Genomic DNA, 26,743 nt, shown 5'->3' with positions numbered 1-26,743 from the left:
AATTGTTACAATCATCCAAGAACCCCGTCGAACATAGTGGAGAATAGTAAACCTTGATCCTTCACTTTTAATTTTGGTGGGATTCCTTTTTAGATCAGTATCGTATTTTGCGACCATTTACTTCCCTGTGTTTATAACCCATTGACTTAAGAGTTTTGTATAATGTGGTTCGCCCCCCTTTAAATTCCAACTGTTTCCTAGAATATGCCAAAAGAGTATCTACAGTAAAATATTCGTTTTTTGTTCATTAAGTTGCCAAATTTGTCTTTGCAGGTCTTTCCGAAACATATAATATGTAAATAAATCCGATCGTTTTCGCTTGCTAGATAGTGATGTTTTTAAATTTTGGTCCCCTGTTGATAGAATTTTCGCCACAGTTGATGCTCCCACCTATGAGAAAAAAAATTTAGGATGCATTAAAAACAACTGATTTAAATGTAAGTATTAGACAGCACACAAAAATGGTTGGTTTATTTATCTATAAACTATCTCAGATAGAATACGTATGCAATAAACCATCTCAGGTATGTTTTATGCTCAAAAATGCATCCTCTCATTTCAATAAAGACATATTAAAATCATTATATTTACTTCGGATGTTTCCAAAGTGTGTTAATGTATGGGGTTTTGGTTTAGATCTACAGCAACTGAAATAATACGACTATTTAGAATACAGAAATGGGATTCTTGTCGTCCTTTTTTTAAGAAAGAAAAAATCTTAACACTTGTTAATCTATATTTATATCAAGTATTATGTTATGCTTTCAAAAATAGAAGCCATTTTGCTACTTATGGTCAGGGACATCAATATGAAACGCGTAATAAAGACTTATTGCTACCAAATAACCTCGCGTTATCAAAAAAGTTTAATGTTTTGGGCTTGTAAGTTTTTTAACTTCTTACCAGTGTCGTTCAAAGACATATCAAATATAACAATCTTAAAAAAAAAGGTGAAATAGTTTCTTTTAGACAAAAACTGCTATTCTTTGTCTGACTACGATGTGTATGTATTGTCTTTATACATATTCTTCTTATTGACGTATTTTGTTAAACATGTTATTATTATTATGTTGCACACAAAATTATAATATAACATTTTTAGCGAATCCACATCGTTTATAACTTTAGTATTCCGGATAACAAAATCAACTGATTTGTATGCCGATGAAGTAGTGTTAACAAATGAACAGTGAAAGTTAACTTAATTTTGCATCAAATGTAACGCTTCCGGTCTGCCTAGGATATCATTGATGAAACTGTAGTCAAATTTAATTGGTCTCTGTTTTCGGGTATTGGACATTGCAAAACATTTTCGACGATTAATTATGAAGTCGTTAGTTTGATACCCTTCAATCGCTTTTTGGAGTCAGTAACATTTTTAATCTCTGCCTGCATTGAACACTTGGATGTCAATTTCTTTGTGAAGTTGTTTATATGAACCTATGTAATAACTGGGAGCAATCCGAGCACCGAACCTTGTGGTATTCCACACCACAGACTGCAAGATTTGGAACGGACAACTAAACAGAAAACATGCTGATAATGATTTTGTAAATAAAATTCTATCAAAGCTGTGAGAGAATGTGAAAGTCCAAGGTTTTCAATTTTTTTAATTAGACGATTATGATTATATTATTCTATCCATTTTTTTTTTTGTAAATTTGATGTAGCTTAGGTTTTTGTCTATCAAGCAAATAATATGTTTATCATACCCTGAGGGATATACATTTGTCAAAAAATCTTCTATAATTTGTGATAAAACATATCAACTGCAGCACTTACATCCTGAATTTTGTTTAACTTCTCAAATTTAGATTTAGCTACTTCGTTATATCGGTGCACAAAAGTTGCTTTTTTAAAATTGTATTCTGATCCATTATTACCAAAGTTATTTTTTTGTGTATTTTTGTTGAGGGTAGTTGACAATATTTTAGATCTATGAGGATGGGTGGTACCGATCTTCATTCCGGTAATCGTTGCACCGTTCTACAGATCTGTATTTCGTACTCTACGGAAATAAGTTTTGTACAGTTTGCGTACTGCTCAAGCCGTCTGCAGTACATGTTGACCCACAATTGCAAGAAACCAGCTACCTGCATCTTATTATCCTTCCGTATTAGCGATGTGTTTTGTTTTACATTTTTGTTGTTTTCGGTGAATTAATACTTTTTTTCCGATGTTTGTTTCGTTGTTTGTTACTGAGCTCGATTATCTATTAGCATGGGACGCAGGGGGGGGGGTCATGTTTTCTCTCAATTCCCTAATATGATATTACACTATGTATAGCTGAAAATAAATTAGGGTATGCTATTAAATTTATAATATTTCAGGCCAATAATGTACAACTGCAAGAAACTGCGTTCTAAGTTTACAAAAAAAAAAAAAATTATAAAAAGATACAGTGAATATGATAGAGTTCTTGTAATTAAGGTACCTATATGCTTTATTTTCCTCGTATGTTATGTTCTTTTACCCTTTTATTTAGTAGTGATGTAAAACTTTGTGACCAAATAACCATTATTATTATTATTATTAATAAAATTATGATTATGAAGGAATGTATAGAAAACAGGGTAGGATAAATATAATTAATGAAATGTTTCTTTTTCCATATATTTTAAAAGTAGTAACTTCGAAATCAGAAACACAACTGTATAAAATGTCAGTTATTTGTAAATCCCAGGTAATTTAAGAGATTCTTGATAGAGTAAAAATGTTATTAAAATAACTGCTATAAATTATCAGAAAGTGTACGTGGAGTTCAGACTTTTCTACTATATTTTGCATTTTTTTAATCTTTTTCAGTATATTGTAAGTAATTTGCAGAGACTCTTTGCTTAACTTGTATTTATTTAAATCTAACAGAAAACGAGAAATCGCAGAGAAATGTGGTCCACCATAGAAGAAAAAATATGTTTTTTCTACTTTGCGTTAACAATGGCCTCATTATTAAACCGAAACCAGTTTAATCATGGGATCAATTGTTAAACTGTATTTCAGGTGGCGTGCAAGAAGTGGGGCCCCCTTCTTCCATTTTTTGAGGCAAACTTAGGTTAGATTGTTAGTGTTCGGTGGTTACATGTCAAACTTTGACATTGTGAAGTTAGCCATAACGCTACAACTAACCTTTCGAATTAAAAGGCCCTAAATTATAACCTTGAATTTTTATTAATTTTTTGTTTCCGATCAGATGCAAAGTAGAAAAAATAGTATATTATACTCGTTTAATAAGACGCATTGTGGCACTTATTCCTTTGGAGCACTCCTCGCTGCGCTCGTCGTGCCCCAAACCCATGCGTGCCACAATAAGACGTCTTATTAAACTAGTATAATAATATACTATTTTTTTATTTGAGGAGATATATAGTTAACTTTTATATTAATTTATCATCAAATTTTTGTCGAATGAGTTAAATTTTTTAAGCATAAATTGTCAAGTTTGAGTTTAAAAAATTAAGATCTAATGAAAATAATAACAGGCATTAATTTAGTGCAATAACTGAAATGATAATGAAATAGTTTTATGCAGGTGATTTCGAAATGTGTGAAATAAAAAAATGGGGAATAGCTCACACAATAAGATTTATTGCACTGTGTGAAGTTCACGTTGCTAAGTGGTAGCAATGTCTAGAAAAAATTATTTGAAATTAAATACCTATAAATTGTTATACACGTCACTGGTAGTGTTTCTTGACCTACCATTACTACTGTTCAATGAATGGCACAGAACGACTAGGATTAAGAACCAAAAAAGGGGGTACTGATAAGCAATGTGCAAAAACACGATAAGCGCCAGTGCTTGGTTGCCGTAGTGTGTTCGGTTAACGTCTTTAACAATGGTGAATTTTTCCAGTTCAAAGCGTGTCGACATGGCAATGTTTTATTGTGTCGTTGATGGAAACGCCAGGTTAGCTTGGAAATTGTGGATCAAGCGCTTTTCAAATCTTGCGATTCCGTGTGCGTAAACTTTCAAGCACCAAACTCACGATCGTAGGAGTCATAGGACCGAAATAATAGTGCAAGCTGAAAAATAAATTTTGGAACGCGTCGAAAACAACATCATACTTTAAAATATAAATAAGTATATCCATACCTCGTTCAAAAAGTGCAAGCTTTGGAGCCCGCTGGTTTTCCACGTCGTGTAATTTACTGCGAATGGTTGTTACAGCAATGTCGTGAACTCCCTAACTTTTTAAATTGCATTCTGGTTACGAATGAAGCAGGATTCATTTGCAATGCTGTTTTCAACACCCACAACACTCACATTTGGTCCGATGAAAATCCACACGCTCGTCAAAAAGCAAGATTTCAACGACGATGTTCCATAAATGTGTGGGTTATGCTTTATCAAACAAACTAAACCTTGAGTTTTTAAACAATGTGTTGGAAGAGCAGCTAGTTGTGGAAGTGCCTCTATGTGAACGAGTTCGCATGTGGTATGTACTAGCATAATGGAGCACCACCACATTTTACTAGGCCAGTAACTGAATGGTTAAATAACCATTTTCCTAACCAGTGGATAGGTAGAAACGGACCAGTAGTTTGGCCTCCGCGTTCATCTGATTCCGTGTGATTTTTGTCTATCGGGGTGGATGAAACAGTTAGTTTATGGAAATCAACAGTGTCCAGAAACTATCGAAGAGCTTCAACGAGTGGAAGTGGCAGCCGCTAGAGTTCGTGAAACTCCCGGAGTTTCTTCACGTATCCGTGTAAACAGGCTGCGACGTGTTGAAGCCTGTACTGCTAATCAAGGACAACATTTTCAACGTTTCTTGTAAAAAGGTAGTAGCGTGTTGTTCTTATTTCGAAAGTCGATTACCATGAAACATTACCAAAAATCGATCTTTCCCAGGCTCAACATTTTTTTCTACAACTAATAATTAATCTTTAGGGATGACCTTTAAGGGGACTCGCTAGGCGAGGTGTAACATTTTTTTGGTTTTTTGTATGAAAAAATGATATTAATATATGTATCATACATCAAACTGCAGCTTTTTTCATATTCTAGAACGCAGAGACCAGTTCAATCAATTAAAAAAATATGGCTAAGAAAATCGTAAAAAAGCACCATTATATGTTTTCTTTTCAAGTTTTTTGAGTCACAACCTTCATAGAATCGCTTGAAAATTCGCACATGGACAAAGCAACACTTTTTACAGGGAGTAGAGTCATTAAATGTTTGTTAGTGGTACAATTTGTTTAAATAATAATGTGTTTATTAAAATCAAAATATGCCACAAATTAAAGCATAATACGTCGAATAATTTTAACAGGAATATCAGAGGAAAATTACTGATCTATTGCTTAGCAGAGTTTTTAACAAAAATTAACAATTATTGAAAAAAATTGGTATCAATTCGATAGAATTTCAGCCGTTAGTTCAGTACTTTGCCGATAGGAGCGCCACTAAAATTTACGGAAGCGATTTTCCAGGTAAAACCCTTATTGCCTGCTCTACCATAATCTGATTGTTAGCGTTCTCGGCTGATTTTTCTAATTTATGGCAAGGAACTCAGTTTTATAACAAGCCGCCAGGACCCGGAGGAGGTAAGTTGTCTCCCAAATATACAAATTTCTAAAAACCATAGGTAAGTTGTCCCCCGACCGTAGGTAAATTGTCTCCCGCACCCAATCCTACATTAGGGGTGGTTTAGTTGTTAAAAACACAGCGCATCCCAATATTAACACTTTTATAGACGTTTTGAATCATTTTCAAGTAAACTCATACATATTAGACAAAGAAGTGTAAATCAAAGTAAAGTCATTTATGAAAAGAAATATCTAGAAAGAATTACCTTCTTAGAAGAAAAAATTGAAAACTTAGCCAGACATGACATAACAATGTTGGAGTTTATAAAAATTGTTTTATATAAATATAAACCTAGAAAAATTTGAGATTATAATGTTTATTTTTTAAAATATAATTCAAATTGATGTAAGTAAAACAAAATTTTTGACTTTTACATATGTAGCTGTGTATCAAGTGATATTTTTCTAAATAAGTGTACATATGTTTTTTTGTTGACTTAGATTGTAGATTAATCCGTATGCTATGTACTTGCAAATTAATTGTAAATGTTATAAAAAAAATATTTTTGACTCTTGCATACATATTATGTATCTGTGCATCAATGTGTGTCGTGGATGTTACATATACTAATTCTTTTTTGGTGAAGTACATTCTTGTATATTATTGCACAGTCTCGACGGTGCCCCCCATTAGCCTTAATCCGTCTATCTGCGTAACCGGGAGAGAATTTACCTATACCCTTTTTGTCACTTTGACCACTGGGAGACAACTTACCTACAGCCGTAGTAATCTATTGTTAATGAATGAATGCATGAATGAACGAATGATAACCAACAAAAAGTGGGTTTTATTTTTAATTAAAACTGAAAGGTTTACATCGTTTTTATTCGAACGTTTTTCCATCTACTTTTTAAAAGGTGGATCAGTGGCATCGCATCGGGGTTGGTTCATGGGGGTTTTGCCCCATTCGCTTTTTAATTTGTTTTTTCTGCATTTCCACACTACTACAGCACGTGATACCGTGGTTAAAATTCTTGCATATTTTTCGAAATCACCCTGTATATTCCAGTAACTGCTTGAATGTATAATCAGCGTTGTGTGTGTGTGGAGAATTACTACATTACGTACTAAAGCGGCGAGAAACTGAAGTCCACCGAAGATCTATGATCTATGTTCGGTAAAGTTTGTCCAGAATTATAAGAATTTTATGGATTCCCAACGTTAATTTGTTTCACAGCTCAGGTGTCAATTCTATTGTACAGGTAAAGAGCCTGTCAGGGGAAAGCCAATCTTTTCTGTACCTGAGTTCGCCCCGCTCTTCAGCTAAACAATAAAACTGACAACAGGGCTGTAAAACAAATTAACTTTGGGAGTCCATAAAATTCATATAATTCTGGACAATCTTTACCACAACAACGCTACTGGTGGTTGTGTAGAATCCGGTTTCTGCGTTTACCTCAGTTTCGAATTTTTTAGGCTTAACCATTGCAAGACTGTTAAAAAATGCATAAACGTGTCCGTTTAAAGTGGTCTAAAAATTGGTCAAGTTTATATATTTTTTTATTAAGAACTGCACACTAGACATTAATGTAAATATGAAGGTAAAGTTTGTCTAAGAATTCTAGAGTTAATTCGTTTTAATAATAATAATAATAATAATATATATTTTCGAACAGACACATACGTCTACAGTGGAAAGACAAAGCAGTAATACATAACAAATTAAAATAAAATAAAATAAATACAAATGAAAGAAAACATAAACTAAAGAAAATTTGTATCCTAATTAGGAATAATATGCCAGAATTGTTTGTTTTACACTTTTGTTAGTAAGCTTGACATGAAATATATCTAAGTTAACACCAAGACAATTGTATAGCCTAAAACATGTTAAGAGCGGACGGTTATAGTGATGGAAAGTGTTAGGTACATTATAATGAAAAGTTATTGGTACTCTACAACTTAGTCGTGGAACATAAAATTGTACCTCAAGTTAATAAATTAGCACACGATATTTCTCCTTTTACAATTTTTTGTAAAAATATTAAGCAACTTAAGTTACTTCTTGACAACATAGAGTATTCATTAACAATACTGAGAAGAGCACGCTGCTCACAGTGTCTAACCTGGTACGAACCAAACATCTTATAATAGGAGTATTTGCAAAATTTGCGTAAAACATTCTCTAAGAGATTTATGTAGATTTGCTGATAAGGTTTCCAAATTACACTACAGTACTCCATTTTTGATCTTACTAGCGTATAAAATAGTAACTTAATGCAGTAAATGTCAGTGAAATCATGTGTTGCCCTTATAATGAATCCCAAAGTTTTTAAAGCAGCATTGGTGATATATTCAATGTGCGAACTGAAAGTTAATTTTTGATCCATTATAACACCAAGATCACGGAATTGACAACATAGTTCAAGAACTTTACCACTGATGTTATAATAGAATTTTATAAAACTTTTCTTTCTCGTAAAACACATAGCTTTGCATTTACAACTTTACAACTTAGATGCAGTAAACATCGGCTTTCCCCTGACAGGCTCTTTAGCTGTACAATAAAATTGACGACGACGACAGGATTGTAAAACGAATTAACTTTGGGAGTAGTTCATAAAATTCTTAAAATTGTAGACAAATTTTACCCTGGACCCAAGTTTGTTAATTCGGAATATAATTTCTTTAAAGCGATATATCTTACATTTTTAAAATGCAACTTCAGAAACCGCGACGATGTTCTCTATGTACTTATTCAATATACCAGAGCAGACAAAATTATGCTGTTGTAAATCGTAAAAGATATTATAATCTGCAGAATTGAATTTCGATTTCTTAGATAAAATTTAAAGTTTTAATTTATAATAAAAGTAGTAGAAAAATAAAAATATAATAGCTAAAACACAAGCAGCATTTTCGCTCAAAGCTTATTTTTGGAGAAGTATTCATTAAATAAATATCGGAGACTACGTCATCAACTTTTTGAGAGGGCTGAATAAGTAAATTTTAAATTATTTGTTTGGATAATAATTAGTACATCATCTGTAAAATTCCATTTCACAAATTTTATTATCTCCACATATGTACAAGACAAAAAATACTCACACAATATTAAATCACACATGGGGTATTATCTCAAAATATATATTTGAAGTAAGATTTACAAATTTCGTCTATAGCCTTCATTACTCCAGTATTTCCGAAAGCATGTATCTATTTAGTAAAAATCACCAATAGAAGACACAGACATACGACAGACAAACGGAAAAGCTGATTGATATTTTTTGCTGTTGCACAAGCAGTAAAACGGTGAGAAAACATGAAGTGAACCGTTCATATAAATGACTTTATTACAACATTTCCGTACTTTACGCTCGGAAAGTAGAAAAATGTTCAAATAGTTGAGTAATCTACTTAAGTAAGTTAAATAAAGGCATACGTGGGAACTCTCGACCTTATCTCAAATTTTCATCAAAATTTTCCACACTTTAATTTAAATAACAAAGCATAATAACGTGAAATTGAGAGTGTTATTGGGATGCAAATGATCACAGCTCAGATAAATATGGTTTTGAAGATCTCCCACTTTAACTTCAAATGTATTGAATAGAACAACCTAAAATCCTTCTTCCTAAAATCAAGCAATACTGTCTCGAAATTCTTAATAATTAACACACAGTCGTCTTCTGAAACGTAAGATATGTATTAAAAGTATACCGGGTATACGCAGTCAATTGCAACGGTAATGCAACCAACATTACAACAACTCCAGGCGTTGACGGCGTCGTTTTAAAACTGAATCAGTTTAAAAAAACACCCAGTATAATATTTTATATTATATATATTTTCTACTTAACTGCGCAAGTTTCTTGTCCATGCGCTGCAAATCTGCTTAAATTAAGGAACAGTTTCTCTTTCACGGGTCGGTACCATGAAAACGCAGTTTCCGGTAATGACATTATTTTTTATTAAATTTATTTACGAAATTAATTAGTTCAGCTTGATAAAATTTTGTATGTCCAAATCGATTACAGTTACTAACATAGCCTTCTACGCCATGGTCTATTCTTTAAAATATGGTTCATCATAGAATTTTAAAATTTCGTGAATAATCAAAATTGCTTTTCAACTTTGGTTAAGTATTAAAAGACAATTCTAACTATGACAACTTGGCAACAGTTCGTTTAATTTTCAGGTATTACCAAAAAAGTATGTAATAATTGCATTTTCAAGGCAATTCAGCTGTGTATGCGTTTGTGGCGAGCAAATATACCGAGTATTCAATAAAAAAAAAGAAATTGGTGCGATTTTCTGCCCTAGCGGAAGTGATAATACGAGGGTGTGCATCAGAAAGATATTTTAAAATGATACAAATCTGCTCCATGAATTATAGGTTTATCTTTAATAATAAAAAAGTTACAGGAGTTGTATCAAATAAAAAAGACCCTGTATATTTAAAGCAGATAACCAACGAGAAAAATGTATTCTCAATAAGTACATGCTTAACTTCGACGGTTTATGTTTATACTTCGAAAGAATTCGACTATTAGCACGTTCAGATAACACGCACCAGCGGCGGCATTTGTATTTAAAAAAATGAAATTGGACTGATTTTGTCTCCTCAAACACAGAGGAGCAATATTTGGTCGCATCCACCTACCTGTCTATAACTTCTAGACAAGTTATGCAATGTTGGTTCAACTGGACCTGCAGTAATTTGACAAACCTGCTTCTCCCACTCACTATTTTTGAAATGGATTTCTGGAAACTTACAGATAATAATTAGCGAACAGGAGGTCATCCTTATTTAGAAAGCAAAAAAGGCATTTGTTTAAATTTTAACTTCTAACCATTAAAAACGGGGACGTAGAGGTCATTCTCGGTCGAATAGTCTTACAATTTGACTAATGTGCATTAAACTGACCTTCATTTCTGTCATTAAGCCAAACTACAATTACTTAAACTGTGTAGCATTTACAATTATGTTAGACACATAATTCCTACTACCAGAAGTCTTCGTGATTTGGCGCTTTTATTTTGTTATTCGGTACACCAAAAACTGGTTACAATAAAAATAGCAATTTCTGACTGATATTATTTATTATCCAAGTATAACTATTTATATTACTCTTTTAAACTTTTGTTTCTTTTTTTATTTTCAAATTTGTTCACAACACTTACTAATCTAGGAATAATGACAGCGAGCTTTTGTTGTATAAAATGTGAAAAATCTACTAATTTACATATTATATAAACAAAATAAACAAAATCCAGAAATGTAAATATTCACTTTATTAAATCTGGTCGAAAATACAACACTAAAATTAAAGCTATTTCTAACTGAATAGAAAATAATATAATTACTCCAAAATCAGTAGTCTGCGGATCAAAATATTTCAAGGCGAACATGTACACAGAGACAGTAAGTAAACAATATTCATTAAATAAACGAATCTGTTTTATTTAATGTTTTTTTTTAATAAAACAACATACATTTTAAATGAAGAATAAATATTTAATATATTTACTTACATACCTTACAAGTTTTAATTATAGAATTTTCATACATTAATTTTTAAACTTTAAGTAACACAGCGAGCAACTATATAAAAAAATAGGTGGAATACACTCCAGTTCAATTAAATAGGAGTATTACATTTCACGGCATCACAGATTTTTTCAAAATATTTGTATTACGTACATATATTGTTATAAGTTTGTTTTCTTCCTGTATTTCTTTTCTCATTTGTTTTTAATTAACAAAAACCTACAAGTTTAAATTTTTAATATAAGTATATCTGTTTCAAGTAAGATACCACGTATTGGGTCTATATTTTCTCGTTATTCTCTAATATTTTAGCAAAGACTTGGACAAACGTTAGTTGAAAAGTTCAAAGCCTACAAAAGATTCCTATCAGTCACAAATTATGTTCATCCTAGTAAAATTTATTTACGGTGAGAGATATTAAAAAACCGGTCTTATGTTAGAAATTTTCTCCACCCTGAAATATAATCAAACAAATTCAGTTTTTTAGAAAGAAAAGTGGATACCAGTCACCGTGCAAGAAAATAAAAGTGGCCCAAGAAGGGATCAAACCAGTAACCTTTACGTTATTAGGACAAGGCTCTAACTAAAATGTTGATTTTTTTGCGAAACTCTGGATGCCTAGAGTAAATTAAGACGGATTCATAAACCACAAGTACAAGAAGGATAATGTTATAAAATTTAAGTAGCAATTACCATGCAAAATTTTGTAGTGATATCATCAAATTGTAGATGGGGACGCTCAGCCAAATTTTGGAGAGCGTTCTAGGAACTACATACAAAATTTCAATTTTTATATTCAAACTTACAAATAAGTATGACTGAAGAAAGTTAGCCTATTGATTAAATTTTGGTTATACCACAAAAAAAAAGCTATAAATCTGGAAATATGCGACAAATTTGTTTTGACAAGTTTTCACTGAATTAGCCATAATTGGCAACACATAAAAGCAATCTTATGAACTAACTATACGTTAAAGACTACAGCAGTGGTATTACACTGTTTAAATATTTAATATCAGTTCATAGTAGTATTGATCTACATATTTATTTCTTTAAAATATAAGCCTATTATAAAGTATTGATTCAATCGTTTTCTACAACAACTAAGAGTTCTTAAAAACATAAAGCTTTTCTTATTGTTTTCTAAATAAACCACTGGATTTCTAAATTACAAATAGGTACAACGTCACAATTGGTACAGAGGTTTAACAAACCACCAATTATCTTTTCAAACGTCATACAAAATTGTGGAAACAAATGTTAAGTAGTTACATATTTTTCCGATTATTCTCATGTGAATGTCAAAAGTATCATGTCAAAATACTAACTTACTTAACTTAAATAAGTATAATACCGGAAATTTAATTGTATCTAACGTTATATCGTATGATACGGTTCATTAATTTAAAAAAACTATCATCACATCACATTTATTAATATCATTTTATTTGGGCTTTATCTTTTACTTCATCTTCAGAAACCACGTAACCCAGGCCTCTCATTTCCTCAATAATCTTCTTATTTTCCTTACAACTCTCTATCCAATCTCTATAATTATATTCAGGATGTATCCCTCCATATTTTTCCGGCAAATATTTTGGATCGATGTGTTTATGAAGACTCTCCATGTCCTCTCCATGGAAGAAGATCCTTTCCTTCATCGCGTCGTTCAAGAAAGGTTTAAAAATGTTGTAAACAACATCAAATATATATGATTGATTCACAATATGTAAAGCATGAATTCTCAAAGGAAAGGATGTCTAAAAAAAACAGGTAACAAAATTCTCCAACTTTATCTTACTTAAATACTCACCACCATAATTTGTACTATTTTGTGAGCGAAACTCGGCGTCAAATGCCAAACTTGCTGCATGGTAAGTCCTCCAAAATCAAAAATGCAAATTCCACCCAAAATTTGTGCCCGTTCTTCCATCAATGCCATTTCCAAAATCGCTATCGTCGCTTGAAATACCTCTTCAAGCATAATGGCCTCTGGATTCCAACCGCGCACCGTGTAGAGCATTATTCTTCTGCCACTGCCTTCTCGATAGGGTGGCACGGTAATCACTTTCTCGGCACCTGTGCATGATAGTTTGTCTAGATCTATGTTTTCGCAGAATTGTGGATTGTTTTCTTTAAAATCGTAATAGTTTACAACCTGAAAATTAGAACATGTTAGAATTTGTTTGTAGATTGGGGTTTGATCTTAAAGTGCCATTTTTTCCCAACTTATTGCAAATTTTTTAGAAGTTGGTTGAAAGCAGAAATTCAAAACAACATAAGGAGCTTCCATTGAAGCTGCAGAATTGGTAAAGAAGCCGACTTTAACAAGGTTCAAGAGAATTATTAGCATGGAATGAACATGAGAAAATCAACAAACCTAGTGATTACTAAGTATTTAAGAAACTCATAGTAGGTATGATGCTTTTGTCAAATTTATGAATTTTTCTAAACAAACCACTGGACCTCAAAGTTGGAAATTTTGCAGCAAATAAAATTCATGTTCCAGCAGTGACGGCTCGTGCCAAAAAAACGTGGGTCGGCCAAACATGAGGATAACTTTAATTAGTAAACGTTTTTTGGTTAATGAAATGTCATTGTCATTTGTTAAATCAGTTTTACGCCGTTTCGCAGATGGAGGAGCTATATCACCAATCTTAAAGTAGCAATCTCTTGAACATCAGAATATATCTTTGAAAAATAATGATCTTAATTTCGAATTCTTTTTAAAGTGGATAGAAGTGAAAGAATTCTGTCGTTACAGTAAGTTATGTCGGACAATTTATTTTGAACTATAGAAAAAACTGCCTGATCGAAATATCATCCCAGTCGTCTACATTCTCAATTATAAAATCAAAAACATTTTAATCAAAGTGGTTCTGTTATCAAATAAAGTTTTTACAGCGCGAGATTTAAAGTTCCAGCGAATTTCTGAGTTACCAGGTAATCTCTTTGTGCAAATTTTATCTAGGAGATTAGTACGTTTGGTTGACTTTGTAAAAACAGCTCTAAATCCTGATACGTTTGAGAAAAAAAATCTACATTCTTTAATATTTTTACAAGAGTTTTGCAGCACTATATTAATTTTGTGTCCATAGCAGTGCTAAAAAGTGCTTGCGCTGCAATTGATTTCACTTTTCTTTGTAATCCATTCAATTCTCTCGCCATCGCCCCAGCCCCGTAATATGTTTGACAAATTAATTTTTTTTTCAATGTTAAAATGGGAAAAACTATTCATTAACACACTGAAAATATCGTGTGCAGTTCATCCTTCACTAACATTCAAGAAACAGAGAAATCGTTCTAATAATTTACCATTGGGAACAAATCGAAAAATGACACATTTGTAAAACACAACTGATATCTGGAGTCTCACCTATTTACCACGAAAAACACGTAGCAACATTAATTTCTTTATGAATTACTTGACTTACAATTTTGGAAATTGAATCAATTAGATCACTTTGAATTGTTTTCGATAACCCGGTGAAAACAGAAGAAGAATCAATGAATTTGTTGAAATTTGACATTAGATTGTCGCAGCAAATTTTGCTAACTCCTTAAAGTTGCCTTGACTATCGGAACCACTTGTTCCATCGTTACCTCGAAATGCCATTTCTTGTGTTGACAGAAAAATAATCATATTTATTAAATGCTTTACCATAATTCTGTTTTCTCGAACAGTTTCACTGTATTTATTTATATATGTATTCGTGTCTGGCACTATCCAACGAATTTGCGATATTGTGTTTTCCGAACAATTTAAATTTTAGAGTCAAATGAATATGCTCCTTTGAAATTTTGCGTTTGGTCAGTGCACGATGAACTTCTTTTAAATTATCATAACTACTAGAATTATAAGGGTTCTTGGATTCCGAAAATAATAGACAATACCAGCAAAATAATTTGTTACGTGTTTCGCTGCCAGCTAACTAAGGATATTTACAGTAGAGTGTTTTAGAAAATGCACGATTATGACCAGGCTTCGTTTGAATGAAATTGATCATTAACGTTGCTTCACAAAAACTTTATGGCCATAAGTTAATTCTTTAAATTTATGTATTAATAAATAATTAACCAAGTCGCCATTCGTGTCAACTATATTGCGAAAAGTGTCCATCGTGAGTTTTTATACGAATTAATATAAGTATATTTAATTATTTACTAATTCAACAAAGCGCTTCGTGCAACGTGCAACCAACACTGGTCAAAAATATTCATCGTTCGTTCATCTTCGGTTTACTAATCGTCCAAGTACGTTGGATTGCTACAACCGAGCCGGCCGGCCGACCGCGGGTGGAAACTATACGGGAATTCACGGGCTATTTTATGTAAAATATTTTTTATTACAGGAGATGAATACAATTTCAACACTCTACAGTTAGGAATATACCGTATTAAGATATATGTGACCAACTGATTGATAAAAAGATTGCAGTACTTATTGTTTGAATCATCCAATTTTACCCAACTAAATTACATTATTAACGACTTTCTTAAATTTTGAAACTATATGCTTGACATGCATAATTCTTTAATCAGTTCTTAATAATTTATAATTCACAATCCTGTATTTACATTAAGGTATTAATTAAGGATAATGAAAAACTGTAAATATGGAAATGAATAAAATAAAAGAGCGATAAGTAGAAACGAGCGCGCCGCATCCAAAGTGTCGTCTGCGTCTGCGGCAAAATCGGCCAGAGCGCCATGGGCCGATGTTGTGTGTTTCAATCTACGCAAGAATTGTAACTTAACGCAGCCATATACCGATCGGAAAGCAAAAGCCGTAGCTCGTAGATTACTGTTGGTAATTTTTCAACGCATCGGCCGGCCGGGCCCGTGTCTATATAGGCATTTGACATAATAAAATAATTTCTCTCCGGGATGAATTTAAAACATTAAACTGTGTCTTCATTATTAGAAATTAATAGTAATTATTTTTATTTATTTATGTTTATTATTTTTTTAATTTTTATAAATTATAGTACATTTTACCATATCAGTTTTTCAAAAATGCTAATAAAAAATTTGGATTTTGAAAAAAAAATTCTTTTCTTATTTCTCAAATTATTTGGTACGGCCTGGCCGACCCTGCCGTCCCTGACGAGCCGTCACTGTGTTCCAGTGCACTTATTTTAAAGTTGAAGGGACTTGGAAGATTTTGAAGATATTTAGAAGATGCGATTCAGGTTCACACAAGAGGAAACCGCGTAATCCAGCTACCAACGAATTTACTGATCAAAGATAATACTAATAATATAGGGCTTTTATAAATGATTCTACTCTCTCTCACTTGTCACATTAATGTCTAATGGCATTTGTAATCTGTCATTTAAAGTCGTCGTTTTTATTGTTTCAGTGTTTTTCAAGTGCGAATTACAGTAATTCTCGTTGATCCAAGCTCAAAACAACAAAACAGTCATTTTCAGAACTCTTGGTGGTTGTGTACGAAAATTTTGTTTTTGTGCTAGGTAGCGAAGACTGTGAAAATGGTTTATTCTGTTGAACAAGACACTTTCATCGTTATGGCTTGTTATCGCAATGAGACTTCGTAAACGAAGAGTGCGTGTATTCTGTAACCGCTTGTAAGCAAGTATATCGGGCCAAATACCGTGATTTAACACTTAATTCAAACTTAATCGTTAAAAGCCCACATTAGAGATTTAATCAACAGATTTGTTCGACAAAGAGAAATCTCGTGGAAGCCTTCATCTGAGGAAATTGTTGATGATTTAAGACGACTTGAGCAGAATTGAACAATTGAACAACGGGTCCAAAGTATTGATGAAAGGATGTTACAGAACATTTTTGAAATTAAAAAGAAATTGAACATGTGTCTTGAACAGAATGATGAACATTTTCAACATTTACTGTGATGTTTAACAGCAATAAATTTGTTTCTTTTTATCGTACCTAATGAATTAATTTTATTTTTTAAAAACATATGAAGCGTTTAGGCAACCAGTTATACACATGTGTGTGGTCCATGTGTGATCTTTGTCATGCGTCCTTGATCTCCGTACAGTTAAATCTGAGAGGCGGCACGTTTACATGACTTACTGCAATCATTTATAGAAACCCTTTATAACAGACCTTTATGGTTCTAATAAGAAATGCACAAACTGATTTACAAATAGTAACTGGAGATCAGAAGTAAGTAACTGTGAAAAATTAAATACGTCTGAATGTATAGTGTTCCAGATCCTCTAAGGTTATATGGCTGTTGTAAAATTAGAGTATTGTGAAGTCGACAATGAAGCAGTTAATAAGGCAAACCGAAACCACAATTGTAAATCTTTTTGATTGTATCTGGTCATCCATTTCATTCATATTGGGACAAATGATGAGCAGACAAATTTTGGTAAGCATTTTATCACCTACACAATATTCCTAATATACATACATTTGGTAAAAATCGATCCTATCTAATAAAAATCGACACAGACGCGAACAGACGGCAGATGACAGACCGAGGGAAAAAAGACCTATATTTTCATTTTCTAGGAGTCATGAAACATTAAGAAAACATAAAAGTACCTACTTTAATTAAAATGTACGAATAATAATTTCCGATATATAAGTACTTTTTATAATTTTACTAAGCATTGTAAAAAAAATGTACTTACAAGTCTGTGGGCCCTTTCTATCGTAAAAAACCTGGCTCGAAGAAATCGTAGTAGGAAGGCGTCATCTGACCGGTGGGGAGTACATTCTCCACGTGCTGCAAGGATAGATTGTATGAGTGTAGCCAAAGTTGAAAACCAAATATAACATATATACACAAACCTCATTTGACATACACCTGTTAAAACTTACTTAAGCGGCTTAAGCCAAAGCACCTTTGTAAGTCAAACTGGCTATTGTAAGTTTTGTGGACCCGAACCGCAAGGTTATTACTGGCATAATGTAGCTGTGAACTGAGTTAAGTAATACAATAGCCAGTTTGACTTACAAGGGTGGTTTGACTTAAGCCGCTTAAGTCATAAAAGTTTTAACAGGTGTATGTCAAATGAGGTTACTTTAATATCCTATACTCGTATGTTAATAATAATAAAGAACGTTATTTATTACGAGACGAAGTCTAGGCTAAGCTACTCATGTTAACTTTTGTATCAACAGTGTATATATGTATAATGAACCTAAATAAAGTGAACTAACATTAATACATATATGATATCTACGAGTATCACTACACATAAAGAAATTAGTCCAATAGTGTTATAGCTTAATTTTGACATTAATTCGTAGGTTGCAAGAACAAATAACATAAATGCTGTAACACACCAAAATATTGTTATTGAAAAAGGAATGAAGCATCGATTAAAAAAATGTAAGATCTCTGATAATTTATGATTGAAATTCAACCCTGCATAAATTGGTGGAAATACAATGTAATCAAGGTTACAAACTTTTTGTAAATATTTTCTGAATTTTTTTCTTTCCAATGTTGTATTTTCACATAAACTTTTAATAACTGCTAAGCTCGTATTTATAAAAAATCAAGAACTCCTGAAAACATTGTGCTAGTTCATTGTAGTTTGTAGTGCACCTGGTATACCTGTACAGGATTATTCACGAGAACCTCCGCGCTAAAAAACTTAAGATACAACCAGAAATACATTTTCAAAACCGTGTTTGATATTATTTTCATAATATCATTTAAAAAAATAATAGTAATAAAAGACAGTTACCTGTGTTGTAACAATATTACCGTAATGGCAGATATTAACATGTTAAAAATTCCGGCAGTGACCTGATTTTGATATATGGCGAGAGCTCTTGTTTTGATTTTGTTTGTTTTTGCGTCTAAGCTAAAAATTGACGTCTATTTTCAAATTATCAAAATCAAACAGTTGTTTATATTTCATTAAAAAAAAAATGGTAAATATAAATATGTATTAAATATTAGAATCATGTACTTGTATTGTTGGTTGCGTTTTGAAGCGTGGACTTTCTCGTGTGAAACACAATGTAAAATAAAAATTATGTTATTAAGTTAGTTTTTTTATTGAGTACCCCTTAAATTATAAAAATATAAAAATTCTGTTCCTGACATAATTTTAATTCGAGCAACATTAAAAGAATATTGCGAAACTAGATCGATGATACTTTTGCAAAAATACTCCATCATATTTTTAATATTTAAAATCTGGTAGTCATTTTTTCAACAGCAAATTGTACAAATTGACTTGAAAATACTAATTTTCTTTTTTAAGTTACACCTTATCTGTTTTCAAATGAACAAAAATTTGTATTCTATAGATAATAAAATTGATTTATTATTCCGGTATAAATTTATGGGAATATAATCCCACCAAGTTTTTTTTTTTTTTGTTTTTGAGAGGATAGTATGGTGTACTTTCCGTTAAAAACTACTATTAGATCGACAAGCCGCTATTTAGAAAGAACTATTAACTTCTCGTATCGAAGTTTGTTATAAACCTGTATTGTTGGTTGCGTTTTGAAGCGAGGCGTAACTTGTATTTGGTTGTAAGTACAAATCGGAGAACACGGAACACGAAGTAAAATTGTATCCTTGACCCTAATTTTTTATTATGTATTTTTAAAAAAAGCGCAAAACTTAGATTACAAAAATACAAAAACTCTGTTGCTGACATAACTTTATTTTAAGAAACAATAAAAGAATATTGGGAAACAAGGAAGATGATACTTTTGCAAATATATTTCACAGAAAAAATGTTTTAATATCCAAAACGTGTTAAACATTTGTTTCAATTGTACTTAATTGTACAAATGAGAAAAACTTACTTCAAAATAATTTTCTTTTTTAAACAGTTTTGGAGGCTTCACGGTCGCCATCAATACATGATCGTTTTGAGAGAGATGCCACTTACGAAAGTGTGCGAAACGTTGAGCCCAAAAACTCAATTTACACGGTTCCAACCCGTTTCTTTTTTAAGTTATATTTCATCTGCTTTGAAATATACAAAAATTTATAGATCTATAGATAACAAAAAATTCGAAATTGTTGGGTCCGTATCTAAAAATCTGTATCTAAAAAAACTCTGTAACCAAGATTTTTCCACACTCGGCACCATATCCGGTGATTTAAAACAGGATGGGATCCACATGCATATCGATTCGGATCGGACCGGAATATGGATTTAAAAAGTTTATTTTATTGTTATTATATGATTGTGTAACTTTATCCATTAAGTGAATCAAACAATTAATTTCCTAGTTTTATATGCGACTGTACATACAAGATCAGTGGGGGTAGTAAGTGAGTTCGACTTAATTTGAACTTGAAGGTGAGGGTTAAAACAGATGTACCCAAATTATTTTATTAGTACATGACAGTAATTTTTCTACTTTAATTAAGTGTCAAATATTTGGACAAGGTTAAATTCTGAAAAAGGTAGATTTTAATATTGTTTTTTGTATTTCGGGACACGTGGACATAAAAAGAAGAAGAAGAGATGTCATCTACGTCAACAGTTTCGCAGTTTATTTACCTCTTTTTCAAGACGTTCAAATATACGAAATATTCTTGAGGCGAACCATTTGCGTCTTAACTTAAAAATGATGACATGTGAGAAATGATACCAATTTTTAAGTTAAGACGCAAATGGTTCGCCTCAAGAATATTTCGTATATTTGAACGTTTTGAAAAAGCGGTAAATTAACTGCGAAACTGTTGACGTTGTTCTTTTTACGTCCACGTGTCCCGAAATACAAAAAATAATATAATGAATAATGGACGAGAATAAAACTATTAGTAGATTTTAATGCTTTTTTTCCACTTTTTGTTGTGTAGCATTATACATACTTATTTGACTTAAGTAGTGGTGATCAGCTCTTTCTATACGATTTGAAATTAATTTCGATAAATGCAATGTAATCTAATAATCTATGGGTCCCAAAAGGTGTTGAAAGCGTTAATAGCATCTCGCCTGTTGAGAGCAATAATTGACTCTGATCTACGATCCGAAGTAACGCGTTTAGCGCCAACTGGGTATGAAACATAATATTCGGCAGACAGAGGCGGAGACTAAAAGTTGTCAAGGTGAACAAATGCCAATGCTCTATTGTTCTGAATATATACTTTGGTCATCCATTGTGACCTCGTCCCTCCAGCTAATACGGCGGTTCACCATTTGGATCGAATACGCGAATTGACAACCACCGACTATCAGATATTTAATAAACAAACGTGGTATTTTAATCAGGACAAGTTTTTTCATCAGTTCAGCTAATGGCATAATATAATGTGATTTTAACATACACGTATTACTTTACCATGAAAATAACCAAGGTTAAAATTGATCCATGTTTCGTTCTGAAGATTTCAAAAATGATAAACGTATTTTTCCAGAGATGGACACTATTATCGTGACTGAAGTATATAAAAGGCATTCCGTTAAGACAAATGATTTAAAAAGGGGGTCACTGAGACATAATGGACTTTAATTGATGTAGGTAGATGTGATTGAACTGTAACTTCTTATGGAAAATTCAAACATAAAATGATACAGTCATAATTCATAATCCTTGAAGCGTGAAGAAGTCTAGTGTGTGTCTATACGCAACTGTTTCAGAGTCTAGTTTTATGTTAATTTTCATTTGATTTATGCGATTCACTTTTCCTTGAATAAGTAATGCATTCGCTGAATCTTTGGCCAAACGAGTGAGTCATATGGCTAGTAGGTATATGATTTCTAGTAATAGTAGTAGCACTGTCGCTAAATTTAATTAAATCGTCATCAATTCAAAATAAACACACCAAAAACAAAAAATGGGGACACGTTTTTTCATGAATTCGATTAATGACAGAATATAAGGTGATTTTAGCATACACGTGCTTCTTTTTTTCACAGCGAATGTCATTTCCCTATTATATAAATAATAATAGAAAATTTATAATTTGCGTTACGCAATCCTAGTGGCAACGTTTGTAAATAGTTCGGGTCAATGTCAACCCCTGAGCCATATTGTATTGACAGACACGCAACTTTAAAACATGCAAAAACTGCACTAATTTGAAACTTTAAGGTTGTTTCCAACAATGTGATTTCAGTTGATCTTAAAAAATCGCTTATTTCTAACCTAATCATTTTAGTCCACTCTTTGGACAACTCTGTATAGCTCACGAAGAAAGTGAAGTGTAAAAAAAATGACTTATATTCCCATTAGTTTTTAAACTAAACGTTATTGTGAAATCCTTTGAGAGTGAAAAACTTGGCATTATTTGAACGTTCTCGATTTCAAAACTTTAATTTTCTACCTTTTCTATGTTGAAATAATCACATATCTTCAATTTAGTCTAAATATGTTTTGCTTCATTCTAAAAGTTCGCATAACCTGCGAATCTGAATTTGTAGAACTTCCTATTGTAATGCAGATTTAAAAGTTATATCTCCTGTATAAAACAGTATTCTTTGAGTTTAGAATTGTGTTTCTGTTAATCGTTTTAAAAATTTAGCACTCATCTACTGCATAAGCGATTATTTTCTTGTTGAAGAAGGAAAAAAATATGCGTCGCACGCAATTTTTTTAAACGGTGTTTATTACAGGTTGCACGAGAACTTGCAGTCAGGTGTTTTACATCATACAATTTATTAGTAGGTTTTTACACCATAGTTCTGTCGTTTTCTAAGTATTGTGTTATCTAACTCTTCGATATTTCTTCGGTTTAAACCTAATTTCCGCCTACTATTTATTTCAAATTCCGATAAGAGTATCTTATAAAATGAAATCAACTAACAGCCAATAAGGAAGGAGTATTTTCAAAATGTCAGAATGTACGTGCGACAGAACAAATTTACGCAATTTAAAATTATTCGTATTTTTACAAAAAACAAAACAGCCTAAAGCTCGTTCCTTAGTGTAAACTACGAAAAAAGAAACTCACCATATATCATATCCCTAAGGTCAGATATCATTTGACACCTGGTATCTGGATTTTCATGGATGTTTTCCTTCGCCCATTGTATTACTTCTTCTGGTGGTTCTCCTAAATCTAAATGGGGGTCTACTTCGTTGTTGGTCGACATTTCCTGCAAAACAAACTAGTTTAACTGCGAGTTGTTTTATTTTTAAACACAGTAACTGCGCTGTTTCCTCGTTTGTGTAAATAATTTTTATCAACGATTGATTCAGGAAATCTAATCTGTCCACTCAGATAAGTCATAACAAAACTCTTTATATTCATGAGTTGAATAACAAAAGTAACCAATTTCTTGTAGCCATGTAATTAATTTAAGAATTAAATTACTGAAAACAACAGCGATAAAATCGCCCACCAATACGTCCCTTTTTCCGACTGTAATAAATACCTTTAGCTTTCTCTGTAATTGTTTGATTTTTCATTTCTTCCACAATTATGGTAATTGTATTTTTCTGCTATGAAGTCTATTAATAAATTTCCACTAGAGCTAATTAATTAATTCAATTTTGTTTCCTTGACTATGTTTACAACAAAAATATCTGAAATGAGCTTCAGTTTGTAGAGTGAAATAAAATTAAGTAAATAAGAGGTAATAAGTAACTGTTTATAAACGCAGCGACGACGTTTTTTTAACTAGTGGAAAGTTATGTTGACATTTTATTGCTCATTATCATTACAAATTTATCAAATATAATTCATAGCACATTAGTGTCTGTGTAATACCGAAAAATATCGACACACTGTCGACAGGTTTCAATTTTTTTCACTGTTATCACCTAATTGATTTCTACATCAAATACATATAGTTACTGTAAATAACATCAAAATTAAAGATGTACAGCTTGTCTGACAATTTATATAAAAATATTAAAGCAAAACCTGTCGAACAAGATAATCTTAAATGATTTGGTGTACGACCTTAACAAACTTTGTGATGACTGCGTTCATGGCCGAGTGTGGGTACAGGTGCTTTCCTTAATTATTATTAGACGAATGCAATAAACATAGTAATTCATTTAAATTATTTAGGTTATTTATTCATACGTTTTAAAAATTCTTTTTTTCTTTTATCCTTACACCCTGAATTTAAAATTTCCATTAGCCATAGTTTTCCTTTTATTTCTAATTCTTCCATCATTATTGGTTCAATCTGGTCACTCCGCATGCTTTTCCTGTTTTGATTTCGGCAATACCAATTTCTAGTTCCGCTGTTGCAAATTCTTCTGTTTGTTCTGTGTTGTAACTCTCTTCGGGGCATTTCGATTCCTCTGCTCTCTCTTTCTTTTTTTTTCTTGACCCTTTTCGCTTATTTCCTCTGAGTTTTGCATTAATCTCCGGAACTGCTTGCTATTTGGACTTCTTTTTCGCGTATTTTATTTTTTGTTTGGTTTTGCTGGATTTTGTTCGAAGCTTCTTTTACTTATTTTCTTGTTTCACTTTATCATTAGTATATTTTCTGTCTTTTTTGATTTAGCATATTTCTGATTGTCTCATTGAAGGTTCTTCATTTCTCTTCTAAAGTCCATTCTGTTTTTCTCTTTTCTTGTTCTTCTAGTTATTTGTCCGCTTCTGTGATAGGTATATTTACACGTTGTCCATTAATGCTTTTACTAACTGGTGTTGTGCTGTTATTTCCGTAATATAGTCTATTATACTTTTGGTACCTCGTTTTTCTTCTATAGAAGTGTATTTCTCGTCCAGTTGTTGGTATCATTAAGAGTTACCGAGTATAAGGTTTTTGCTATACGACATTCTATCATCTTCTTTTTATTTCGATTCATAGTTTATTTTCCGAATGGCCCCATATTACCTAATCCTTTGCCTCTATCTTTCCCAATCCTTACATTCCAGTCAATTATAACTATTTTATCATTGTCTTCTCTGATTTTATCGATTGTTGTTTACAGTTGTTCATAAAAATTCGACGACTTTTCTTTTTGCATGGCTTCAACCGGTGCATCTTTCTGTGGTAATAATTCTGCCAATACCTTCCTTTTTTCTCTTTGCAAGTGTTACTTCAATGATGATGCGTACCCTCTTGCGTCTTTCATGTAGTCTCCTAAAGTTTTTCTTTCTTCAAGAATTCACTTTGAGTACTCTTCGTTAATGAAGATTGTTGTTCTTTTCAGGTTCTTGGATGCTCTTGGCATTTCTCTTCACAAGTTTCCTAATCTTAATTCCACTGTCTGTGGTCTTGACGTATTCGTTTCATTGGGTCTATCTCTTCCGATTCTTCTTATTTCAATGATGTCCTCTTCTAAAAGAATCTTAGTTTCAAGTTTCTCTATCTATTTTATTTTCGACTCTTTTACTTCAAGAGTTCTTTTCTTTTGGATCTCTCATCCATATTATCTAATTTCTTCTTTACTTTCTTTAGCTGTTCTTCCATCGAAGTTGTTTCATCGATCGTGTGTACCCTGACATCGCTTTTTTAAAATTGTGAACTTAGGTACAATTTATTATATTTACTGCTTGTCCTTAATGCGATTCTATCGATTGTTGCTAGCTAGAGAAGTCTTTTAAAAACAATTAAACAAATTGTTACTTATTCTTCAATAATGTATTGTTATTTTTTAGAACTATTTACTTAAATTAATTAGACACAACTTTCTTTGCACCTAAGTACAATAAAACATTATTGATTCCCCGAATTTGATTTTTTATGACAACCCCCATAAATTAAAACAAAAATATGCCTGGAATGTTAAAGTTGTTTCAAATGAGTTTTTCCTTTACAAAATTTTGTAACGACGTCATCAAGGATACGTATATTAATTTGGATAGGTGCAATGTAATACTAACAGTAATGTATCGTATTCCCAAATTTTCGTGAAAATGGAGAGTGAGCCGTTAATTTTTTTGAGTAACCCTGTATAATTCTAAACTAGAAAATTTGGATATGTAGGAGAAAAACTCAAAGCGGATTCGTACACCACCTGTGTAGGAGTATATTACTGTATGACAGTTAAATTATTTTAATATAATAGCATTTTTTGAGATGACGTGTTACTGGGGATGATTGACCGAATTTTAGTTAGCGATTTACCATCTAGATGATATTCTTAATATAGGTATAATATTTGACAACAATCGGTCCAGTAGTTTGGTAGATATGTCTACACAGACGACAGACGACAGACGACAGACAGACAGACAGACGGAAACGGGAGACCACTTTTTTCGTACTCTATAGATCTTGAGGCGTCGAAAAACATGAAAGTAACCCCTCTGCCGATAGACTTGATTAATGCTAATAGCAAAACTGGATGAAGCAGTTTTGATTTTTAAACATCCTGTTTAAAAATTAAAAACAAATAAAACTATGTTACTGAAGCGCAACCAATAAATAAATTTTAACCGTTGTTCTGTAAGCATTAAATCAGTATTTGTATTTTTTGGCAATATTTCAGTTCATTCCATGGATTCTAGGACGATTGTATGATAATCTGTATACGTATCGTTAAAAATACGAAAAAAATATTGAGATGACGTCATCAAATTTTTCAAAGGGATGAAGAGATGAATTTCATCAAGTTCATGACAACCTTAAAGCGTATACATACAAAATATCAGACAATCGGTTGTGTAGTTTCTGAGTACTTGCTTAAAATTCCAAAATTTGGCTTTAAAGTCTTGAATTGTTTCCAGAAACCTGCATGTATTAGGTCAGCAGGAGACAATTAATAGATTACAGTTTAATACACATTGACAAAAATTTTAGATAACTTCATCAAATTTTTGATGTGGATGA

General features: G+C 32.0%; 1 protein-coding gene across 1 annotated transcript in view; it reads right to left on the bottom strand.

The window, feature by feature from the left end:
• Positions 1-10,808: 10,808 nt before the first annotated feature.
• Positions 10,809-26,743, bottom strand: part of LOC135130190 (retinaldehyde-binding protein 1-like) — a 50,907-nt gene continuing 34,972 nt past the window's right edge. Inside the window, exons 2-5 of the mRNA XM_064057546.1 lie at positions 22,957-23,101; positions 17,711-17,805; positions 12,895-13,239; positions 10,809-12,841 (exon numbers count right to left, since the gene is read on the bottom strand). Of these exons, the coding sequence (XP_063913616.1) occupies positions 12,521-12,841; positions 12,895-13,239; positions 17,711-17,805; positions 22,957-23,098 (903 nt within the window). The 5' untranslated portion in view covers positions 23,099-23,101 and the 3' untranslated portion in view covers positions 10,809-12,520. The remainder of the gene's footprint in view (positions 12,842-12,894; positions 13,240-17,710; positions 17,806-22,956; positions 23,102-26,743) is intronic.

The sequence above is a fragment of the Zophobas morio genome, unplaced genomic scaffold (genome assembly GCF_036711695.1).
Source record: "Zophobas morio isolate AGI-343-1 ecotype UQ-CSIRO unplaced genomic scaffold, CSIRO_AGI_Zmor_V1 ptg000017l, whole genome shotgun sequence".
Lineage (NCBI taxonomy): Eukaryota > Metazoa > Arthropoda > Insecta > Coleoptera > Tenebrionidae > Zophobas > Zophobas morio.
This window is presented reverse-complemented; position numbering and strand designations above follow the sequence as displayed.